Here is a 22,202-nt window from a genome sequence, read left to right as displayed (position 1 = left end):
AGAGTGTGACAGCAGCAGGAGCTGAGTGATGCTTTCACCTGTTCTACGTGTGTGTGTGTGTGTGTGTGTGTGTGTGTGTGTGTGTGTGTGTGTGTGTGTGTGTGTGTGTGTGTGTGTGTGTGTGTGTGTGTGTGTGTGTGTGTGTGTGTGTGTGTGTGTGTGTTGCAGCTCCTCACTGCGGATGCTCCCCGCTGATGGTGAAGTTCATGCAGACTTCAGGTGACTGGAGCACCTGCAATCCTGCAGGAGGGAGGAGGAGGAGGAGGGATGGAGAGGAGGATGAGGAGGAGGAGGGATGGAGAGGAGGACCCAGACAGCTCGGCAGAGCACTGAGGACTCACCAGAGCGTGGAATGGTCGCCTCCCGGTACCGGAACGGCTGCACTGAGCAGGAGGAGGAGGAGGAGGAGGAGGAGGAGGAAGAGGAGGTGCAGCTCCCGACCAGCTGCACGGGAGCTCCATGCATCCTCCTCCATTCAAACAGTGACGTACACCGTCACCCTCCTCCTCCTCCCCTCCTCCTCTTCCCGGTGTTACCGGCACAAAGCTGCACCGAGCAGCAGCTGCTTCCTCACAGCGCCACAATAAAATCCTCAGACTGAAAATATTAATAAACTTTAGTTGCGCTGGATTAAAACCAACACGAAAGGATCATTGCAGATAAACCAAAAGAAATAAACAATACAAACCACTGAGGGAATAGAACCACAAGAATACACAAAACAACAATGAAAAGACACTAAAACAGCAAAACACTCAACAAAAACCCAAAAGAAGGAAAAAGTGTTTTTTCTTCAAAACTTTACAAGAAATAGTTTTTCCAGTCTTTTATAAGTTTATCTGTGTTGGAAATCATTTTATACTTGTGTTTGTTTTTGGCCTTTAAGTTTTTGTATTTGTGATTATTTGCCATCTTTTTATATATTTGTTAGTCGGGATGTCCCGATCCGGTCGGTAGATCTCGGATCGGGGAACCAGAACAATCCGGGACCAGAAGCAGCGGAGCGGGGCCATAGACCTATAAAACTAGAGTGATATATAGTGGTTTATGTGTTTATGTGTGTGAAGTCTACTTCTAAATTTCTATGTGGTCTGTCTTCTGCTTTTTTTATTGTGTTTGGTGAGTCACAGCGCCCCTAAAGGCCTGGCATGTGTACTACATGCCCTGAAGCCTCGTGCTGAGCCGTGTTCATAGTGAGGTGAGGAGGTTTGGGAGGTCAGGGAGGAATGGATGTTCCTCAGTTTACAACAACAACTAAAGAGAAAGAGAAGAATTTTGATTCAATAAGTGAGTTTTACAATAATTTCTAGGTAAACAAAGCTTCTGCCAACAGTGCTTTTAACTTTAGGTTTTTGCAGTTTTGTCTCAATCGACTTGACAACTTTTCTCACACACACACACACACACACACACACACACACACACACACACACACACACACACACACACACACACACACACACACACACACACACACACACACACACACACACACACACACACACACACACACACACACACACACACACACACACACAGAGTCATTTAAAGCAGTTTATTTCAAAAGCAGTTTATTTCATTATGAAATGTGGAGTGTCTGGACGATTGTATGAAGGCACGGCGGCTCCCAGCTTCTTCTTCTATGGTGTTCTGGTCCAAACCTTCTCTCCAGAGATGAAAGTAGATTTCACATTCAGGTCATCATCCAGCAGGACCAAGTCTGGAAATGAAAAAAGATTCAAATCTCATTGTGTGTGAGTGAATAAAACAAAAAGATAAGCTTTTGAGGGCCACAGGTGTCTGAGGGAGCAAACTTTAAATGATTTAAGAGCGAGAATCAGAGCTGATGATTTCACGTGGGTCAGTTTCTTTCACATCGACTTCAGAGGTCCAACAACATTGTATTTAAAGTGTATTTCTCTAAATCCAGCCTTGGGGATGAACTTCAGTCTAAAAGTCCCTCTTGTGGCTGGACTGAGAACAGGCGGTTTCTGGTAACCATGGTGACGCAGCTTTGTGTTTAGGTTGGATTTATCGCTATGGCTCGTAGAAACACTGCTGTTCCTTCCCAGTTCGGAGCAGAATACGACCCAGAAGAGGCTCCTGGAGAAGTTCAGAGGTTTCAGAAGGGTTAACGTGTTGCTATAGTTACTAGCGAGCAGCTAACGCTAGCTCCTGCTAACTGACAGTCTAAGTTAACAGTCTTTCACGTTATACTGAATGTATTCACTACATCAGTAAACTTTGTAAGTTTTTATCCACCTGTGGGAGGGTCAAAGTGAGTATCACTACCAGAGGGAGGGGTGAATTCCCTGCATGAGGTCACAAAGGGAAAAGCTCTGATTCGCCTGTATGAGCACACGTTCATTAAAAAGTGGAGCAAGTGAGGGAGAGGACAGACGGTCCTCGGTCCTGGAGCTTCATGAAGGCTATCGGGACACAATACAGTCAGAAACCCGAAGAAAAGTGAATTAGTTCAATCTGACCTGCGTCGGCGCCGTAGTCCAGCTTCCCTTTAGTCTGGCTGATTCCGAGCAGCTGAGCTGGATGCAGCGAGGCGGCCTCCAGAGCCTCCTCCACCCTGCAGCCTGCACAGTACAGCATTTCACCTCAGGTCACAACCTTCTACACTAATGCAGCTTTTAATCTAGTTCCTACTCAGCCTTACTCCACTCTACTCGCTGTTGATGCTTTTCCACTCCATGTTAGTGCTACCAGGTACTTTCCTGCTACCGGGTACTATCCTGCTACCAGGTACTATCATGCTACCAGGTACTATCCCGCTACCGGGTACTATCCTGCTACCAGGTACTATCCTGCTACCAGGTACTATCCCGCTACCGGGTACTATCCTGCTACCAGGTACTATCCTGCTACCAGGTACTATCCTGCTACCAGGTACTATCCTGCTACCAGGTACTATCCCGCTACCGGGTACTATCCTGCTACCAGGTACTATCCTGCTACCAGGTACTATCCTGCTACCGGGTACTATCCCGTTACCAGGTACTTTCCTGGTTCCTCCTCCAGGTTCCCAGTGAGCTGAGGCCAGTACACAATGTGACGTCAGCAGACGGCAGCCTCTGATTGGCCGGCGCATCACGACACGGAGGAGTCAGAGGGCGTCTCGTTCAGCGGCCATCTTTAAACCCGATCAGAACCAGAGAGACCCTCAGAACTCAACCAGTGGAGCAGCGAGGAGCTGCAGACGTTTCTCTGTCTGGAGGAGACCAGAGGATTCAGGAGCTCCACAGAGCGACACGCTACCAGGACCAGGAGGTCTCCAAGTAAAAATACCACCGGTGTTTAGGACTAACTGGTTTCCCTGTTAACTGGTGACCGGCTTCCTCCAGCAACACCTTTTCACAGCAGATGTTAAAAACCTGACCAGAACCCGTAGCTGTCCCCAAGAACCTTGTTTAACCACATTTATATTAAAGTATCGTAACGTTTGTTTGTCTTATTTTAACATCAGCTGCTGGCAGAAGTCAGCAGTTAACAGGGGCACCGGTGAAACCAAAACACCGGACAGTGAAGCACCATCGTAACAATCCACATTTTGTGATAATAATAATATGAGCTGATCAGTTGTAGCTCCAGTCTTCAGAATGCGAGTCTATCGGGGGTGATTACGTGGAAAAGCTCTGATGACTCCGCCCACACCGCGGTGGTTCTGGATTGTAATGGGAAACGGAAAAAAACGAGTCGAGTAGAGTTGAGCTGAGTAGGTACTCGTGGAAAAGAAACCAGAAGAACTCAGACCTGACGCCTGCTTGAAGTGACGCACGCACATGTCCATGGTGGCGATGCTGCCGCACAGCGTCTCCGTGCCTGAAGATCAAATCAAAGCTTTCAAATCTGAAAATAACAGAGAAAATAACAGAGAAAATAACAGAGAAAGCGACGTGAGCGACGTCAGACCTGCAACGTAAGCGTGCAGACCCTTGATCTCGATGACCTGCTGGCCGAGAGTGTGACGCCCGGGGGGGAGACCCATGGCCGCGATGGCGTCCGTCACCAGAACAAGACCTGGAAACACAACGGCAGTCAGGAGCTGCTTCACTAGAGGACAAACAAGGACTGCTTAAAGAGCCAACCTCCAATAATTCTCCCCCTCAACAGAATGCTATCCTAGGAAACGTTGGATCTGAAGCTGGTTGAATGGCTGCGGAACACTTATTTTAATATAATGAATGCACTTGTTGGTTTTGGAGTCGTTCCACTGGTGAACCTTTACTAAAAGAAAAGTTCTATTTGTGTCACTTACAACTGCAAAACAGTTCACAATTTGTTTAACAGCACGGTCATTCTCCTTTTCTTGTATTCATTCACATTCACTCATGATATGCAACATGAAAATGTGCTACTCCTCCAGTCCAGGAGGGGGCGATGAGAAGAAAACCAGTTTAAAAAAAAACTTCAATTCAAACAAAAATAAACCAAAGAGAAGTTGTAAAAGTAACGAGCTCGGGAGCTTCTGACGTTTCAGTCGTCTTCAGTATTCTTGCTCTGGTCACACATGAGCCACACTGCTCCCCACAGGTCATCAGTGGTATTACAGTGTTTGCACCTGGAAGCTCCCTGAATAATCAAATTACTGAGTAATAAACAAAGACAGACATAAGTTCTGTCCGAAGATTTATGAATGAACTTTAAATCCATCTCTATACAGCCGGAGATGGATTGTGATAAAAGCACTAAAGGTTTTGTGAAACATTGACAAGTAGATATTGATCGAGGCGTCGTTTACAAGAAATGTTTCAAATAAAAACAGATCGTTGTTTAGTTTGAGTCTTGGAAAAGTTTTGTGTTTACCATTGTGGATGTGATAAAGCCAATAATAATAATAGTAGTTTCCCAGTGACACCTTGAGGGCCCAGGTCTGGGTCTGATGGATTAACGCTGATTAGGATTAAAATCTTCACTGAACCTCTCAAGGGGTCAAAACCTGAAGTTTCCATCAGTGAGACTGAAACGTGTTTCCTGAAGCTCCGTCTGTCACAGGACCTCCTGCAGCCTGAAATACTCTGGAGCTCAGATCAAACTTCACCCACCTGAGGGGTGTGCCCTGTGGGCGATGCGCAGGGCGGCCGGGTTGGTGTGGATCCCGTCAGCAATCATCCCGTAATACACCGTCCTGCCAGCGGGGATCCGGTCGCTGGTCAGCAGCCCCACGATGCCGGGGTCCCGGTGATGGAACTGAACCGGACAGACAAAGCGGTTAAAGTGACCGCAGCTCCTGGCGATGGGGCAGGAGGAGGAGTGGGCGGGGCTTACCGGCAGCATGGCATTGAACAGGTGAGTGATGAACGACGCTCCGAGTTCAACGGCCTCTTCAGCCTGAGACAGGTCCGCCACCGAGTGACCTGCAACAACCGACACGCCGTCAGACAGGAAGTCCTTCAGAGGTACGACTGTCCGTCGCCGCGGCAACAACATGCAGCATGATGAGCAGAAGCGTTCGGGCGATTACGGCTTTTCTAGAGGTAGAACGAGGAGAAACTAAAACACAAACGTCCTGCTCTGATGTAAACATCCAAACTTCCCACATCCCAGTAGGAAAAATACGTCTGACCATCGTGAGACAGGAAACTTCCCACTGGGAAAGTAGAAAGTCTTATTCTGCTCAAGTGTATGGAACTATAACGTCAGCCAACATCCAGATTATAGAGCATCTTCCTCCTCTAACATCAGATTATAGAGCACATTCCTTCTCTAATCCAGATTATAGAGCATCTTCCCCTTTAACATCCAGATTATAGAGCATCTTCCTCCTCTAACATCCAGATTATAGAGCGTCTTCCTCCTCTAACATCAGATTATAGAGCACATTCCTTCTCTAATCCAGATTATAGAGCATCTTCCCCTTTAACATCCAGATTATAGAGCATCTTCCTCCTCTAACATCCAGATTAAAGAGCATCTTCCTCTAACATCAGATTATAGAGCATATTCCTTCTCTAATCCAGATTATAGAGCATATTCCCCTTTAACATCCAGATTATAGAGCATCTTCCTCCTCTAACTGCTGTAACCTTTACGAAGATGCACGATGATGGACGCTTGGAACCCACCTAGAGATACGGTCACGCCCCTCGTGCTGAGCTCCCTCACCACCGATTGGCTGCCGGCCAGCTCGGGAGCCAGCGTTACCATGGTAACGTTGTCCAGGCTGCCGTAGGCCTCCATCAGGTCGTCCATGCCCCCGGACTGGAAGCTGCGCAGGTATTTCTCTGGGTGGGCTCCTTTCTTCTTTGAGCTGATGAATGGACCCTCCACATGGACACCTGACACACACACACACACACACACACACACACACACACACACACACACACACACACACACACACACACACACACACACACACACACACACACACACACACACACACACACACACACACACACACAGTTATTTTTAGCCGCCCTCCGTTGGTACTGAGGTATTTCTATGGATCAGAGAGGAACAGATCACCCAGAACTCCGGCTCCATGCTGCCCCCCGCTGTGAACTTTGATCTGAGGCAGCACCTGAAACACACATCGGTATCCTCATGTCACAGGTAAACATCAGTGTGTGTGTGTGTGTGTGTGTGTGTGTGTGTGTGCCACCTTGTGGTAGACAGTGGAAGGGGAGGTGACCAGTGTAGGACAGAAGGACGTCACGCCGTGTTCGAGGCTCTTTTTAGCCACAAAGGAAACTCCAGCATCGACGTCATCAGACGGCTGTGAGAAGTCAATACCATAACCACCTACACACACACACACACACACACACACACACACACACACACACACACACACACACACACACACACACACACACACACACACAGTGATGAAAACTTCTTTACTTGCAGACGAAACATTTTAGTTTCAATGTAAAGCTGCAGGAAATGAAACTCCTCAGATTGGTTAATAGTGTGTGTGTGTGTGTGTGTGTGTGTGTGTGTGTGTGTGTGTGTGTGTGTGTGTGTGTGTGTGTGTGTGTGTGTGTGTGTGTGTGTGTGTACCGTTGATCTGTGTGTCGATGAAGCCCGGGGCCACAATGCTGTCTTCACAATCCACTTGTGTGTCGGCGTATCCCTGCTCGTCGAAGAACAGCTTCATTGGATCTAAAATCTTCCCCTCACGCACCCACAGGTCTTCTCTGCAACACACACACACCTCATGCATATACCTCTGCAGTGTGTGTGTGTGTGTGTGTACCTCTGCAGTGTGTGTGTGTGTGTGTGTGTGTACTTCTGCAGTGTGTGTGTGTGTGTGTACCTCTGCAGTGTGTGTGTGTGTGTGTGTACTTCTGCAGTGTGTGTGTGTGTGTGTGTGTGTGTGTGTACCTCTGCAGTGTGTGTGTGTGTGTGTGTGTGTGTGTACCTCTGCAGTGTGTGTGTGTGTGTGTGTGTGTGTGTGTGTGTGTGAGTGTGTGTGTGTACCTCTGTAGTGTGTGTGTGAATGAACGTGTGCTCATACATCCAAATCAGCGCTCTGCAGTGTGTGTGTGTGTGTGTGTGTGTGTGTCTGTGTGTGTGTGTGTGTGTCTGTGTGTGTGTGTGTGTGTGTGTGTACCTCTGCAGTTTATGCTCTCTCAGGATCCTGCAGTTGATGAACTGGATGATCGGAGCATCAGACACAGATTTGTTTGACGGCATCTCGTCTTTTTGTTTTTATTTTTGAGGAAGAAATAAAAAGCTGCTGACTGAACTCCACCCGCTCACCTTCAGATGCCTGGAACACAAACAAATCAAGCGCTCCTCTGTCAGAGGGTGTGTTTTATGTCACTTCGTTCTGCTGCTGATTTCAAAGAAACACCAAGAACATTCCCAGAAACAGGAGGGAAGATTGAAGTATTACCACCTTTGTGCCCTAGGTGGCAGCAGTGAGTCTTCCACGCTTCTTAAATCTGCTGGGAAAATGACTTGCTGGACCACCTGCTGGTAGAAAGTGGAACTACTAAACTGATCGCTTTTAAATCGCAGATTTCTCTGCAACATTTTAATTATTTAAATATATTTTAATGCTTTGGACTAAGATTGTTATGTAGGTTTTTTTTACTTTCGTTTTATTAATTATTCTACTTTTTGTTATTTTAATCATTAATTTATGTTACTTCTATGTTGTTTCTTTATGTTATTGTTTCTGGGGAAATATAATTTCTCTGAGCTGAAAACTCACATGTACAATATTTCCCTTCACTGTATTCTAATCAAATATACATTTGATTTTTGACCTTTGAAACAACAACTTTGTACGGTTACTTAAGTATTATTAAAAGCACTACTGGAGTACCGCTCCCCTGTGCGGTCTGCAGTTACGGCGCCGACGCAGGTCAGATTGAACTAATTCACTTTTCTTGTGGTTTCTGACTGGATTGTGTCCCGATCGCCTTCATGAAGCTCCAGGACCGAGGACCGTCTGTCCTCTCCCTCACTTGCTCCACTTTTTAAAGAACGTGTGCTCATAAAGGCGAATCAGCGCTTTGCCCTTTGTGACCTCATGCCTCACTACTGGAGAAGAGCTCACCAGGGCCGTTTGCAGTTTTGACCTTTGACAGTGGATTGATCAGTGTAGGTGCAGCAGCCGACTTTGAACTCTGAACTCCTCGCTGCAGTGGGAGTCGTAAGCAGACGCACCTCTGCCAAACAAAATCCAGGGTTCAAACATTTTTTTTTAAAAAGGCTAAAAGAAAACTGAAAGTGCAGCATTGAAAGTGAAAGTGAGGCGTATTCGGGGACCAGGTCTGCAAATGAGCCTCTGGCTGGACGGCTCATGGACGTGGCATCGGTTGCTGTTGTTGTAACAACGCTCTCTGTTCTATCCCTCTTAAATAAACTAATAAAAAACAATATATATATATATATATATATATATAAATAAATAAGGTCTACCTTTCTATTCCACACAAAATGTAAAAAAAAACCTGTTCGAAAAGTTTGAGAAATTAAACTTTTAAAACTTTAGTTCATCACACCTCATATATTTATTTGCTCTATAAAATTATGTCAATTCACATGAAACAACAGAAAACTGGTGATTCTACTCCCTCTCAGCATTCAACTTAAATACCAACACACATTGATGGAATCAGTGATGAAATCCAAGCAACTTCATTTTACTTTAATACACTTTAATAAGTGTGTTAGAAACCTGAGACGCGACACAAACACGTCAGTAGGAACAAAAGTCTTTTTGACTTATTTAAAGTGACTATAGGATAAACACTGTCAACAACCATTACAGCTGCTCCGCTTCTCTTGGGCACTGGCATCACTTAACACAGCACATAGGATATAGATCATAACCCTAACACAACATTTTAAAAGTTGCATTTCCCCAACAATTTTTGTTTTTAACTTTTTATGTGGAATTGAACAGAGACCTTATACTTCAATGCTGCACTTTCACTTTTCTTGTTACATATTTTAACCCCCTGGACTTTTTTCGGGAGCAGTGTGTAGAGCTCTGCAACTTCTGCAGCCACTTCCTTTCTTCTCTGTAAAACACGAACAAGCTGCGCCAAACTCCATTCAGAAAACAGCGGATTTAAGTCGCCCACCGCTCTGACCGCTTAAACTCACATTCACAGAGAAAAGTTAAATTCTGCAATAAACGTTGGTGGCCAGGTGTTTAATCGGCACAAACTAAATCCTCCTCACGACAGTCGTGATAGTAAATCTTTACGTTTTCTCACCGTCAAAACGACGCGGGGCTGCAGAGGCAACAGGAGCGGAGTCACGTTAAAACTTGGACTTTCTGCAGCGGGTTCCTCCGCACGGAGCAGTGTCAGGTGAACCAAGTAGCGGGCTGACGGCGCGCTGAGCCCGGTGGGTTTCTGTTGCCTGCAGCGGAGAGAAGAGTTAGGTATAGCCGGGAGTCACGTGAGGGAGTCAGCTGGTCACAACATGAGCTCGGTCAGGCTGCTGACGTCACATACCCAGAAGAGTAATTCGGTTCACTAATAAAAGTCTAATCTTTTGACTCGGTTCAATATCGGGGCGAGTCTTTCAGTTCCAAAGTGAAACTCAAGTTTCCCTCCATATCTCCAGAACAGCTGTGAACACGAGGATTTTCAAGCTTCTTTATCCTTTATTAGTCTTTATCACATTTCACATGTAATCTTCTGTGTTTTTGTGACTCATTTGAATTTTGTTTTGGTAATTTTACATCCAGTATTTTTTATTTCTCGACACTAGTTTAGCTTCGCATTTTGGCCATTTTCTGTGACATCAATGAAAAAGAAAAACTACCAAGTAAGAAAAGACCTTTCCAACATGTGATAAGTTGCTTCCTGTCATGTTGATAAAGGCTTTCCAGATTTGATGGGATCCATCTTCGACACCTCAGACGACCGGGTGTTTTTAGTTCCTTCATATTTTTACTGTCGCCACCGAAAGTTGGCCGAGAAGGTGATTTGTTCTTCTGCGTGTATTTATTCATTTATTTGTTTGCATTTTACCAGGACTTTGCAGAAGCGAATTTCATGCAAATGAGAAGCACCTCATCGAGATCAAAGGAGATCAGCGTCTGTTGCCATGGAGACGCTCCCTGCTCAGTGATGTAGCTACCTGACATGCTAGTTAGCATCGATATCAGCTAACGGCTATCATGTTAGTGATGCTAACTCGGTTCCACAAATGTGGGCGTTGGTGAGGGTCTGTGCTCTACCAAGTGTAGCTCTAGTTCCCCAATATCAGAGCAAGTAGAGCCGTGGAACCAAGAACGGATGCGAATCAGCGCTTTGCCCTTTGTGACCTCATGCCTCACTACTGGAGTACAGCTCACCAGGGCCGTTTGCAGTTTTGACCTTTGACAGTGGATTGATCAGTGTAGGTGCAGCAGCCGACTTTGAACTCTGAACTCCTCGCTGCAGTGGGAGTCGTAAGCAGACGCACCTCTGCCAAAGTCCAGGGGTAAAAAAAAAGCAAAAAGGAAACTGAAAGGGGCAGCAATAAACCTCTGCAGTGTGTGTGTGTGTACCTCTGCTGTGTGTGTACCTCTGCAGTGTGTGTGTGTGTGTGTACCTCTGCAGTGTGTGTGTGTGTGTGTACCTCTGCAGTGTGTGTGTGTGTGTGTACCTCTGCAGTGTGTGTGTGTGTGTGTGTGTGTGTTCAGTACTGAAACTAACGACAGCACCATATCAAGCGCTCCTCTGTCAGAGGGTGTGTTTTATGTCACTTCGTTCTGCTGCTGATTTCAAAGAAACACCAAGAACATTCCCAGAAACAGGAGGGAAGATTGAAGTATTACCACCTTTGTGCCCTAGGTGGCAGCAGTGAGTCTTCCGCGCTTCTTAAATCTGCTGGGAAAATGACTTGCTGGACCACCTGCTGGTAGAAAGTGGAACTACTAAACTGATCGCTTTTAAATCGCAGATTTCTCTGCAACATTTTAATTATTTAAATATATTTTAATGCTTTGGACTAAGATTGTTATGTAGGTTTTTTTTTTAAACTTTCGTTTCACAATTATTCTACTTTTTGTTATTTTAATAATTAATTTATGTTATTTCTTTGTTGTTTCTTTAGGTTATTGTTTCTAGTTTTCCAATATCAGAGCAAGTAGAGCCGTGGAACCAAGAACCTGTTTACTCGACGAGTCGGAGAACCTTTAGGAGTCCCTGATACGACACTGTTTGAGAACGGCTAGCAAGTTGGAACTTTTTGAAAACTTTTGGGCTTGTTGAAGCGTTTCCTAATAATATTCCCCACGGGAAGCTTGGATAACGTAGAGTAGAGGTCCCAACACAGAACCCTGTGGAACTCCGCAGGTTTGTGGATCAAACTTCCTGAGAAGTTCAGCAAACGTGCAGTTTCAAACTTTTATTAGGATTCAGAACAAAAGCAGTTTCCACTTTAAAAAAAAAGTTCCTGTCGATAAAGTAAATCTACCAACATCATCAGCTCGCCGTTTGCGTCCACATGTTTTTTTTTTCTTTCTTCTTCTCTGCGTAAAAGGAGGCAGAGCTTGACGGCAAACCGTCCATCGGTCCTCCTGACGAGGAGAGTCCACGTGTCACAGCGTGTGCTGGCAGTAGAGGGCGCTGTGGAGTCAGAGCGCAGCACCAGTGGGAAGAGTGAGCCCACAGGGTGCTGTGGTGCAGTGGAGCGCCCTGCGGTGCAGTGGAGCGCCCTGCGGTGCAGTGCCGCGCCCTGCAGGGGCACCGATTCCGGCGTCACACCGTCCCAGGAAGAGAAAATGGGTCAAACTGCAGGTTTCGGAACAGATTCGGAGCCCAAAGAGAAGAAATGCGTACAAAATCTACTTAACGGAAACAGCACCAATGTGTATCAATCCGCCAAGGAAAGTAGTCCCGAGATAAAGCACCGTGGTTCCTTCTTTTTAAATAACATGGGATTTAAATAATGACCCCTGAACACATGAGGGGAACTTAAAGGGGAACTTTTACGCTTTTTTCACATTTTTATTCACTTAATCTTTTTTTTTTTTTTTTTACAAAACACGCGGCTCATGAAATGACACGCCACATCTGAAATGTTTTTTTTTTAAAATATGCACACAGGCTGTGAGAAAGTAATCATGATGCTGGTGTCAAATTACCTGTATTAATAACCCCAATGTCAAGTTTCTCCTGCAGATGGATGAACTTGTTAAACGGCATGAGGCTGGTGTCAAATTACCGGTACAAATAATCCAACTGGTTTAGCTAATGGCCACGTTGAACATAGAGCGTCTCCTCCGCTCTAGAAATTTATTTAAAAGGTTTGAAAACTCGAAGCTGGTGTCAAATAACGATGCCACCACTTCTTAGCTAGTGTGAAAGTCAGGTGACTGGAGCTGGTGTCAAATTACAAACTCGAAATGCTTTACATCGTCTGAATCTCCACAACGATGTTTATTCTTTGGTTATATTGAATATTTTTTACTTTTTAGACTGTTGAGACCTGCACTCAGTTTTATTCAGTTTATTTTTATTTTTTTTACATCAAAGGCTGATTTGACCAATTTTACCTCAAAGAAACATTTTAAATTAAACCTTAAAATATGATTGAGTTTATTATAATAAATAGTATATTCCTGTTTATAGATGTAGAATGAATGAAGCTGGAAAGCTCTCATCCTGATGTTTAAATAAAAAAGTTTTATTATTAAACTAAAGCCGGTCGCTTTATGAAACAGGAAGAGCTTCATCACGCACGGCGGCCAGGATGCTGCTGTCAAATTACAATCGTGGGCCGCTTGTTAGAACGATTGATCTGAAGAAACAGATTTATCTTTAAAGTCGGAGCGTAAGAGGTCCCCTTTAAGGATTTACTCCCTCAGTGTGATTCTGATTGGAGCCCTGAGATCTGCTCCTGAGGGTGTGTGTGTGTGTGTGTGTGTGTGTGTGTGTGTGTGTGGGCAGCAGCCGCTGCAGCACCTCTGGAACCCGACAGACCGAAGCGTCTGACCAGCTGGTGAATCTCCTGAAAAATGGAAAACGAGCGACTCGCTTATTAAAAAAAAGTTGGTCTTGTTTCTGAGAATCCCTGCAGAGTGTGTGTGTGTGTGTGTGTGTGTGTGTGTGTGTGTGTGTGTGTGTGTGTGTGTGTGTGTGTGTGACACCTGTTGGTTGCAGTTTTTGTTTTTTCCACTGTTTGTCATGTTTCTCATCACTTTAAAAGAGTTTCTGTCTGGCTTTCAGTGTCTCCAGCGCTTCTCCTCTTCCTCCTGATGATGAAGATGAAGAGGCTCCTCCTCCTTGCTCCTCGTAGCAGCCGTTGCTGGTCTCAGCACTGGATTTAACCTGGAAGGGATCGAGATCCGGCTCTGGTTGGGACTCCTCTGCCGTCTCCCAGTCCTCGTCCTCCTCCTCCTCTTCCTCCTCCGTGTGGGCGCCGTGATTCCGGAGGAGGCGGAGTCTGGCCATGGCGCGGTCGATGGTGGCGGTGCTAATCAGGTTGAAGTCATGCATGCTGATGAGATGCAGCAGGAAGTTGCGGCCCAGGCTGCGGCCGAGGATGAAGTCGGCGTGACGCTCGGCGAACAGAAGACACGCTTCGTTCATCTGATTATCGGCGATGAAGCTGAAACCCAGAAGACGAGTCAGGATTGAAAAGTGAAACTTTCCCAGAAGATTTCTTCGCTTTCAACACACTGAAGTTTCTGTTTTGGTGTTTGTGCCGTTTGCTTTGACAGAGTTTTGGTGTTTCAGAGCACTGGTGTGTTTATTACTTCAGGTTTTCTTAAAGCGACAGACCCGTGTTTCATGACGTGCAGGTTCCACAGCTTCATGATCTCCTTCTCGCCCTCGTTCACGTCGGTGAACTCCTCGATTTGCTGCGGGGAGAACGAACAGAGCGGCGTGACCCTGGAGCAGAGGGATGGGAACCTGGAGGTAATCAGACGGTTTGGATCCGCCACCGACCTTCACCGTCTTCTCCTTGAGCCAGTCGGGGTCGCGCTCGTCCTCGCTGTCCTCCTCCATCTCCTGCGGCCGCAGCGGCAGGCAGCAGTCGCTGTGGAAGTAGAGCCGGTTGTGTCCGCTGATGTAGGTCCGCTGCTGCTCGCGCTCGCCGTCCTCCGGCTCCAGGAACTCCGACAGGCTCGGCTTCGTCCTCTTGGGCCTGAGCCGACGTGGAAAGAGAGTGAAGAGGTTCAGATGGTGGTGATGAACGGAGGCGACGGGGGCGGGGCAAAGGTGAGGGCGTACCTGCAGACCAGGACGTGGGTGACGGCCGTCCTCTTGACCGGGCCGTTCCTGCTGAAGGCGAAGCCGGGTTGGCTGTGGATGTCCTGAGGGTTTCCTGCATACGAGCCGTCGTAGCACTCGTTGACCGACACCTCGATCTTCGCTCCTTTAGGGTGAGGCTGAGAACAACAGACACCGTCAGCCACAACATTACAACCTCCTGCCCCAGACCGCAGCAGCAGCCCGAGCTTCTGATTGGCTCGGACCGGCCGGGTCACCGCCGGCGAGCAGAGAGCCAGGATCTCACCACGTAGTTGAAGATGAAGCGGGAGTGAGACAGTTTGAGGTGTTTGAGCAGGCTGTACAGCTTCCTGCAGTTGAGGGTGCACCAGGGACAGTGCAGGTCGTCTCTGGCCTCCGTCTGCTGCCGCGTGTTGTGATTGTACTGGAACTGGAACAAAGCGCCGGCGTGACTCAACCTGCCTCCACCTGACCGCAGCGCCACATACACACTCCCACTACACCCACCAGGTAGAAGATCCGTAGTTTCTGTCGAGGTTCGGCTGAGATCTGCTCCCTTCTCGTCTGGACGTCGGAGTTTAAAGGCTCTTTGACGGCTGCAGGCAGGAAGACATTTTCAAACTTTAATGGTCTAAAAAATAAAACAGGATTCTATTTCCTACTGAACATAATTCAGTCTTTGGTGTGTGTGACCCTCAGTGTGCTGACCTGGGGTGTACCAGTGTGTGTGTGTGTATCAGTGTGTGTGTGTACCAGTATGTGTGTGTGTACACCAGTATGTGTGTGTGTACACCAGTATGTGTGTGTGTACCAGTATGTGTGTGTGTACCAGTATGTGTGTGTGTATCTGTGTGTGTGTGTACCAGTGTGTGTGTGTACCAGTATGTGTGTGTGTATCAGTGTGTGTGTGTACCAGTATGTGTGTGTACACCAGTATGTGTGTGTGTACCAGTATGTGTGTGTGTACCAGTATGTGTGTGTGTATCTGTGCGTGTGTGTACCAGTGTGTGTGTGTACCAGTATGTGTGTGTGTACCAGTATGTGTGTGTGTACCAGTATGTGTGTGTGTACCAGTATGTGTGTGTGTACCAGTATGTGTGTGTGTGCTGACCCAGGGTGTGTGTGGTGCGCAGGGTGCTGGCCCGGGGGTCCTGGTTGGTCTCGGAGTTGCGGGTTGCCAGAGGTTTGGCCACAGGAGCCGTGGATCTGTTGGTGGAGTCGCTGGTCCAGCGCAGAGTGAACTGCAGCGTGGGACCCTGAGAGAAGCTCTCGAAAGGGGGGAGGCACTGGAGGAGGAGGAGGAGGAGGAGGAAGAGGAGGAGGAAGAGCTTCAATACTCAATGTTGCAACACCAACATGAAAAAAAACTGTCCTTCATGCATCATGATGACATTTCCATTATGTCTTATTTTTTGTTTTATTGAGCTGCTCTCCAGGTGGAGCTGCTCTCTAGGTGGAGCTGCTCTCTAGGTGGAGCTGCTCTAGGTGGAGCTGCTCTCTAGGTGGAGCTGCTCTCTAGGTGGAGCTGCTCTCAACCCACCTTTCCGTCCAGGATGGTCTCCCAGGTGGCCCTCTTCTTGTTGACGGGACACTCCTCCATCTCCTGCATGGACACCTCGTATTCTCCGTCCAGCAACTGCAGACGCCTGAAGACGAAAACCACGTCTCTCTTTATTATTTCATTTTTCTCACTTTAGAAACAAACGGTGCTTTTCCACTAATTCCTCCTCAGCCGAACTCCACGTCACTCTACTTTCTATTGTCGCCTTTCCACTCCGTGTTCGTCCCACTACCAGGTACTGTCCCGCTACCAGGTACTGTCCCACTACCGGGTCCTATCCTGCTACCGGGTACTTTCCTGCTACCAGGTACTATCCTGCTACCAGGTACTGTCCCGCTACCAGGTACTATCCCGCTACCGGGTACTATCCCGCTACCGGGTACTATCCCGCTACCGGGTACTTTCCTGCTACCGGGTCCTATCCTGCTACCGGGTACTTTCCTGCTACCGGGTACTATCCTGCTACCGGGTACTATCCTGCTACCGGGTACTTTCCTGCTACCAGGTACTATCCTGCTACCAGGTACTATCCTGCTACCGGGTACTATCCTGCTACCAGGTACTATCCTGCTACCGGGTACTATCCTGGTTCCTCCTCCAGGTTCCCAGTGAGCTGAGGCCAGTACACAATGTGACGTCAGCAGACGGAGAACCTCGTTTAACCACATTTATATTAAAGTTTAAAGTATCGTAGAGTTTGTTTGTCTTCACCGGACAGTGAAGCACCATCATAACAATCCACATTTTATAAAATTATTAATAAATGTATAAAAATAAAGACTATTTGATTTGTTATTTGAGCAGATATCCAATGCACATTCGCTCCGCCTCATATCGGGGGGATTAGCTGTCCATGGGGAAAAGCTCTGATGACTCCGCCCACGCCATGGTGGTACTATAATGTAAAGGAAACCTGAGGCTGAGGAGGAGCTGGTGGGAAAAGGTCAGAATCAGTTTAATGAGGAAGAATTCAACACCATCATAGTTCCCTTTACCTGTTTTTATCAAAGACCGTCATCTGAGCCACAAAGGTGGTGTCGCCCTCGTCTCTGAGGGCAGAGCTCCTCCTCTTCCTGTTTACCACTTCCTCTGAATAATCTGACACACACACACACACACACACACACACACACACACACACACACACACACACACACACACACACACACACACACACACACACACACACACACACACACACACACACACACACACACACACACACACACACACACACACACACACACACACACACACACACACACACACACACACACACACACACACACACACACACACACACACACACACACACACACACACACACACACACACACACACACACACACACACACACACACACACACACACACACACACACACACACAGGTTAACTCAGTTTAAACATCGTAACGTGACAGTACCGGACTGAACGGATCACCTCTGCTGTAGTGATTGTCTCCGTTGACCTGCGGCCGGGCGCAGCCGGGCCTGGAGACCCTGAACAGCAGCGAGTACGACTTCACCGTGTGGGAGTTACTGGGTTCGAACTCGCTGCTGGGGACGAGCAGCGACGGCACGGCGCCCGCTTTAGCCTGGACGCCGGCGCCGGTCGGGTCCGGGTTCAGCGGCACCTGCTTCTTCCCTGTCGGCACCTGCTTCACCGGGCAGCTCACGTCCTGGTGGGAGGTCAGAGGTCACGGTCACAGACCTGCTCAGTTTTACACCGTGGATGTGGAGGAAAGCGTGGAGCACCGACCTTCCTCTTCTTGTGGCAGACTTTGACCAACAGAACCTCCAGCGACACCGAGTTCTGCTCGTTCTCGCTGTCCTGAGACGGTTTTCCTGAACAAGCAGGGAGAAAGACTTCGAAACAACATCCAGATTATAGAGCATCTTCCTCCTCTAACATCAGATTATACAGAATCTTCCTCCTCTAACAGATTATAGAGCATCTAAACCTCCAAAATCAGAATATAGAGCATCTTCCTCCTCTAACTGATTAATCTGATCACACGAGGAGGAGGACGGGGAGGGGGAGGAGGAGGACGGGGAGGAGGAGGAGGACGGGGAGGAGGAGGAGGAAGACGGGGAGGGGGAGGAGGAGGGGGAAGACGGGGAGGAGGAGGAGGAAGACGGGGAGGGGGAGGAGGAGGGGGAAGACGGGGAGGGGGAGGAGGAGGGGGAAGACGGGCAGGGGGAGGAGCCTACCAGCTTTATGGAAGAAGCCAGTGAAGGTGAGCTGCAGGTTGGAGGCCAAGCTGCAGGACAAGAAGAAACATTTGCTCAGATTTAAAGGAGCAGTGGAGACGGTTGATGAAGTCGGGTTGTTCCTGGAGTCTCTACCTGAGTGTCTCCTGCTCTCCTCTCATCTTCTCCACCTTGAACAGCAGATTGTCCACCTTGGAGCTTTTCCTATCAAACACCAGCAGTTAGTGACCGTTAGACTCTCTGCTCCCTCCCTCGGACCGCCCGGCGCTGTGGACCGCTGCAGCACAGGTCTGCTTCACAGAATATTTTGCATTCAGGAGCCATTAAGAGCGGCGGGTCCATTCATGTAGTGAAGGCCACCTGCCCCCCCGCCGGGCTGCTCCAGGCCCCAGTAATGAAGCTCAGTGATCACAACCAGCTGTGAGGCCGAGCCTCCATGTTCTGCTCGCCGCTGGAGGCCCCTCACATACATCTTCAAGATGTGGGCTCACTTCCAAGGAAAAAAGTCCACTGGACTCTGCAGGAGTGTCTCAATGGGTTCTGGTAGACCGGCCGTTGAACCGTCAACCACAGTCCTCCGGGGAATCACACAGAGTAACTGTGATCTCTGTCCTCTCGCTTCCAGTCTGCGTTTCAGCACAAAGTGAAACTGGGACGTTGACTAACTTCATGGATTTGTGAGAAACCAGCAGGAGGAACGTGAGAGGAACCAAGTAACAGAACCACTGAGAACATAAAGAACTGAAATGATCCAGTCAGCAGGTCCGTGAGAAAGTTACAGCCAGTTTACCAAAAGACATTAAATTTGTTCCAGAAAAGTTTTATGTTACACACACCCACCCCCACCCCCCCACACACACACCCACCCCCCCACACACACACACCCCCACCCCCCCACACACACACACCCCCACCCCCCCCCCACACACACACACACACTACAGCGACGCTCTGGGGAGCGTCTCCCTTCACTCCCACACGGCTCCTCGTGCAGCTCACACAGCCCCCCCCCGGGGGTGAAAGGTCATCCTACCTCTTCACGCTGCTTCTGGAGTTTCTGTGGGACATGTAGGTGAGCGTCCTGTGCAGGAAGACGGGCTGACGGAGGAGAAAACAAGAGTTACAACACTGCGAGACGTCTGGTCTTTATCTCGACGAGCTGATCTGAGACTCACGGCGATCAGGTTCCTGGTGCGGAGGAAGCGGTAGATCTGAGTCGGCTCTGCGGATAAAAACAAATTAAATGAGACCAACAACTCAAGACTGCCGTCTACCTGCTTGATAGGCTTCACACTCCGGGTCCGGGTGTTTTTATTAAGAGTCTGATTTCTTTAGGCAATCCCCTAAAATAAGTTTAAAACTCTAGATCTGGTTGGGAGTAAATCAGCTCCTCATATTTCCAGAAGAAGTTTGATGAAACCGGAGAAATCTTATTGAAGCTCCACCTAGTGTCCAAACTCTGAAGTGCAATAACAACAAAAGATCGTGGACTAATTAAAACCAAACATCACTACCCAGAGTTTTAAGACTCGGCAGACTTCTTTCTGGAATCTTTTTCTGTTCTTGTTCCGAATTCAGGAAAAATTCAATGCACCACCTACTGGTACCAAGTGGTATTACAGGACTGATCAGACGGAGGCTTGCTCATTAACTTTGAAAATTGTCTCTTCAATTACAAACGCCCTTTTTTCTTTTAAATATGAGTTTGCACCGAGTCAAGATTCTGTTGTTCCATTCGCAGACATTTTCATGTGAACAACTGAGTTTTGTGTTGCTGAATTCAATGAAACTGACAGTTACTTGTTTAGAGTTCAGTTGGAAAAATTCAGCAGGATTTTAAAGAGGATGTGGTCGGTTTGAACCTGCGGCTCTACGAAGCGTTCAGAAAATTAGACCTAAATAAGCATTTTATTTTATTTTTAGGTTATTTCCCCTCGTCATTTTCAAAAGGACTCTTGGCTAAAAAGAGCTTTTAAAACAACTGAAATGGAGAAAAATAAAATAAGATAAAACCAGCATAAATGAGAAAAAAAAAAAAAACTGTCAACTTTAACAGTTCCAGTTTGAATCTATATCGGTTCTAGGTTTAGGTCTGTAGAAAGAATCCAGGTCTAGATAAAAGAACTGCGATATTTTATTTGAAGCATGTTAATAATAATAGTTAATCTGTAAAGATCCAGGTCTGAGTCGCCAGACAGACTTAATGGGAAACAAGACCCAGGCGGTCCCAGGAAAACCTGTCTGGTTCTCAGAGTCCAGGTAAAGATTTAGTCCTTCTTTCAAGAAATACTTTGAAATTTGACAATGAAATGTCAAATTGCACATTTCACTGCATGCTTCAGTGTTTAAGGTTCTTTTCTTGTTATTTGGGCAAAATGAGCCAATCAGCAGGTCAGTGGTAACACACACATTTAATCTCTCACTTCTGTTCTGAAGTGACAGTCTGACCCTGTTCTCCCTGGTTCCTCTGGTTCTCCTGGTCTGAGGGCCCTAGTTCTCCTGGACTAATCTCCCTGGTTCCCCTGGTCTGAGTGCCCCGGATCTCCTGGGCTGATCTCCTTGGTTCCCCTGGTCTGAGCTCCCTGGTTCCCCTGGTCTGAGCTCCCTGGTTCTCCTGGACTGATCTCCCTGGTTCTCCTGGACTGATCTCCTTGGTTCCCCTGGTCTGAGCTCCCTGGTTCCCCAGCCGGGACTCACTCTCGAAGGCCTGCAGGAACAGCTCGTGGTCCGCCTGGAGCAGCTGCATGTTGGGCTTCTTGGCTGCGGCCGCGGAGGACGGCTGGTAGACTCCGTTGGCTTTCCCCCCAGAGCCGAACCCCCCCGGGTGGTTGCCGCCCTGCTTGTGTGGAGCCATGGGGGGAGAGATCCGGGCGACAGGAGGGGTGAAGGGAGGCGGTGAGTGCCCGCGCCGGGGCAGAAGTGGAAAGAAAGCGGCTCCTGGGTTCTTTGTCAAAACAAAAGAGCCTCCAGAAAGCAGCCGCTCACCGCAGACCGCCCGCACTCCTCATCCCCGAACACACGCTGCTTCCACGGCGGAGGACATCGGAAGAGCCGCGGTGAAACGTCCCCACGGAGGAGCCGGTGAGCCAGCCGCGGAGCCCCGGGGACGAGGCTGGAAATGCGCGGAAGAGGAGAGCCGCCTCCGGGCGACCTGTTAGCCGCAGCGCGCTAACTTCCGTAGCCACCTAGCACGAAACGCCGGGCTAACCGGCTAGCAGCGCCCGCCGCTCGCGCTCCGGTTTCTACGACGAAACCAGAACCGGAGCCGCGAAACAGCCGATAAACATCAGAATTTGCTCGTTTTCACTGAAATATAAACCACGACGGAGCAGAAAATTCACATTTCTCCAAGAGCGGCTGTGTAAGTTCTGCTAGCGGCGGAGGCAAGTGGCGGAATATCACACTGTCACATCCGGTTTTACTCTCCAAAATTAAATACGCTTTTTGTTTTTGCAATTGATGGAATGTTTATGTGTAACATTAAATGAATTATATTTATTTCTGTGGTTTAACATGTCAAAGAAAACAATGAGAAGGGTTTGAACACATATTCTTATTGATGCCTAAAATGCAAAATACAACGTAAAAGAAAATCTACCAAATAACAAATGAATGTTAGATAAACCATCCAAGCACATATCTGTGTTGGAATTAGTCTATATAAAACTATAGATGCTTGTCTCGCATTCGTCTCAAAATGACTTTAAATGAACTCTTAAATTATTATTTTTTAAAGGTTTTAGAGTCCGAGAATAAATCACAGGTTCATGCTCTTACTTTGA

At 47.7% G+C, this 22,202-nt stretch overlaps 2 protein-coding genes across 2 annotated transcripts; both read right to left on the bottom strand.

Moving 5' to 3' along the window:
- Positions 1-1,540: 1,540 nt before the first annotated feature.
- amdhd2 (amidohydrolase domain containing 2) lies at positions 1,541-10,007 on the bottom strand. Its single transcript, XM_080487417.1, has 12 exons — positions 9,690-10,007; positions 7,568-7,726; positions 7,015-7,151; positions 6,614-6,753; positions 6,478-6,532; positions 6,075-6,287; positions 5,278-5,366; positions 5,055-5,199; positions 3,922-4,029; positions 3,763-3,831; positions 2,487-2,588; positions 1,541-1,720 (listed from the first exon to the last, which is right to left on the bottom strand). Exons 2-12 carry the CDS (start codon positions 7,648-7,650, stop codon positions 1,641-1,643), a joined length of 1,221 nt encoding a protein of 406 aa, XP_080343543.1. The 5' UTR covers positions 7,651-7,726; positions 9,690-10,007; the 3' UTR covers positions 1,541-1,640.
- A 1,796-nt stretch (positions 10,008-11,803) lies between these two features.
- On the bottom strand, positions 11,804-21,785 carry LOC308124431 (polycomb protein suz12-B-like). The gene is made up of 16 exons (XM_080487409.1): positions 21,118-21,785; positions 19,596-19,642; positions 19,454-19,518; positions 18,556-18,624; positions 18,421-18,470; positions 17,969-18,054; positions 17,651-17,888; positions 17,205-17,307; positions 16,189-16,294; positions 15,760-15,934; positions 15,156-15,244; positions 14,935-15,078; positions 14,649-14,806; positions 14,364-14,562; positions 14,196-14,275; positions 11,804-14,022 (listed from the first exon to the last, which is right to left on the bottom strand). The coding sequence occupies exons 1-16, from the start codon at positions 21,272-21,274 to the stop codon at positions 13,614-13,616; spliced, it is 2,175 nt and encodes a 724-aa protein (XP_080343535.1). The 5' UTR covers positions 21,275-21,785; the 3' UTR covers positions 11,804-13,613.
- Between the last annotated feature and the right edge of the window lie 417 nt (positions 21,786-22,202).

This window comes from Lipophrys pholis (assembly GCF_963383615.2).
Source record: "Lipophrys pholis genome assembly, chromosome: 19".
In the NCBI taxonomy this organism is placed as follows: domain Eukaryota; kingdom Metazoa; phylum Chordata; class Actinopteri; order Blenniiformes; family Blenniidae; genus Lipophrys; species Lipophrys pholis.
Note: the sequence above shows the minus strand (reverse complement) of the source record. Positions and strands in the feature narration are given on the sequence as shown.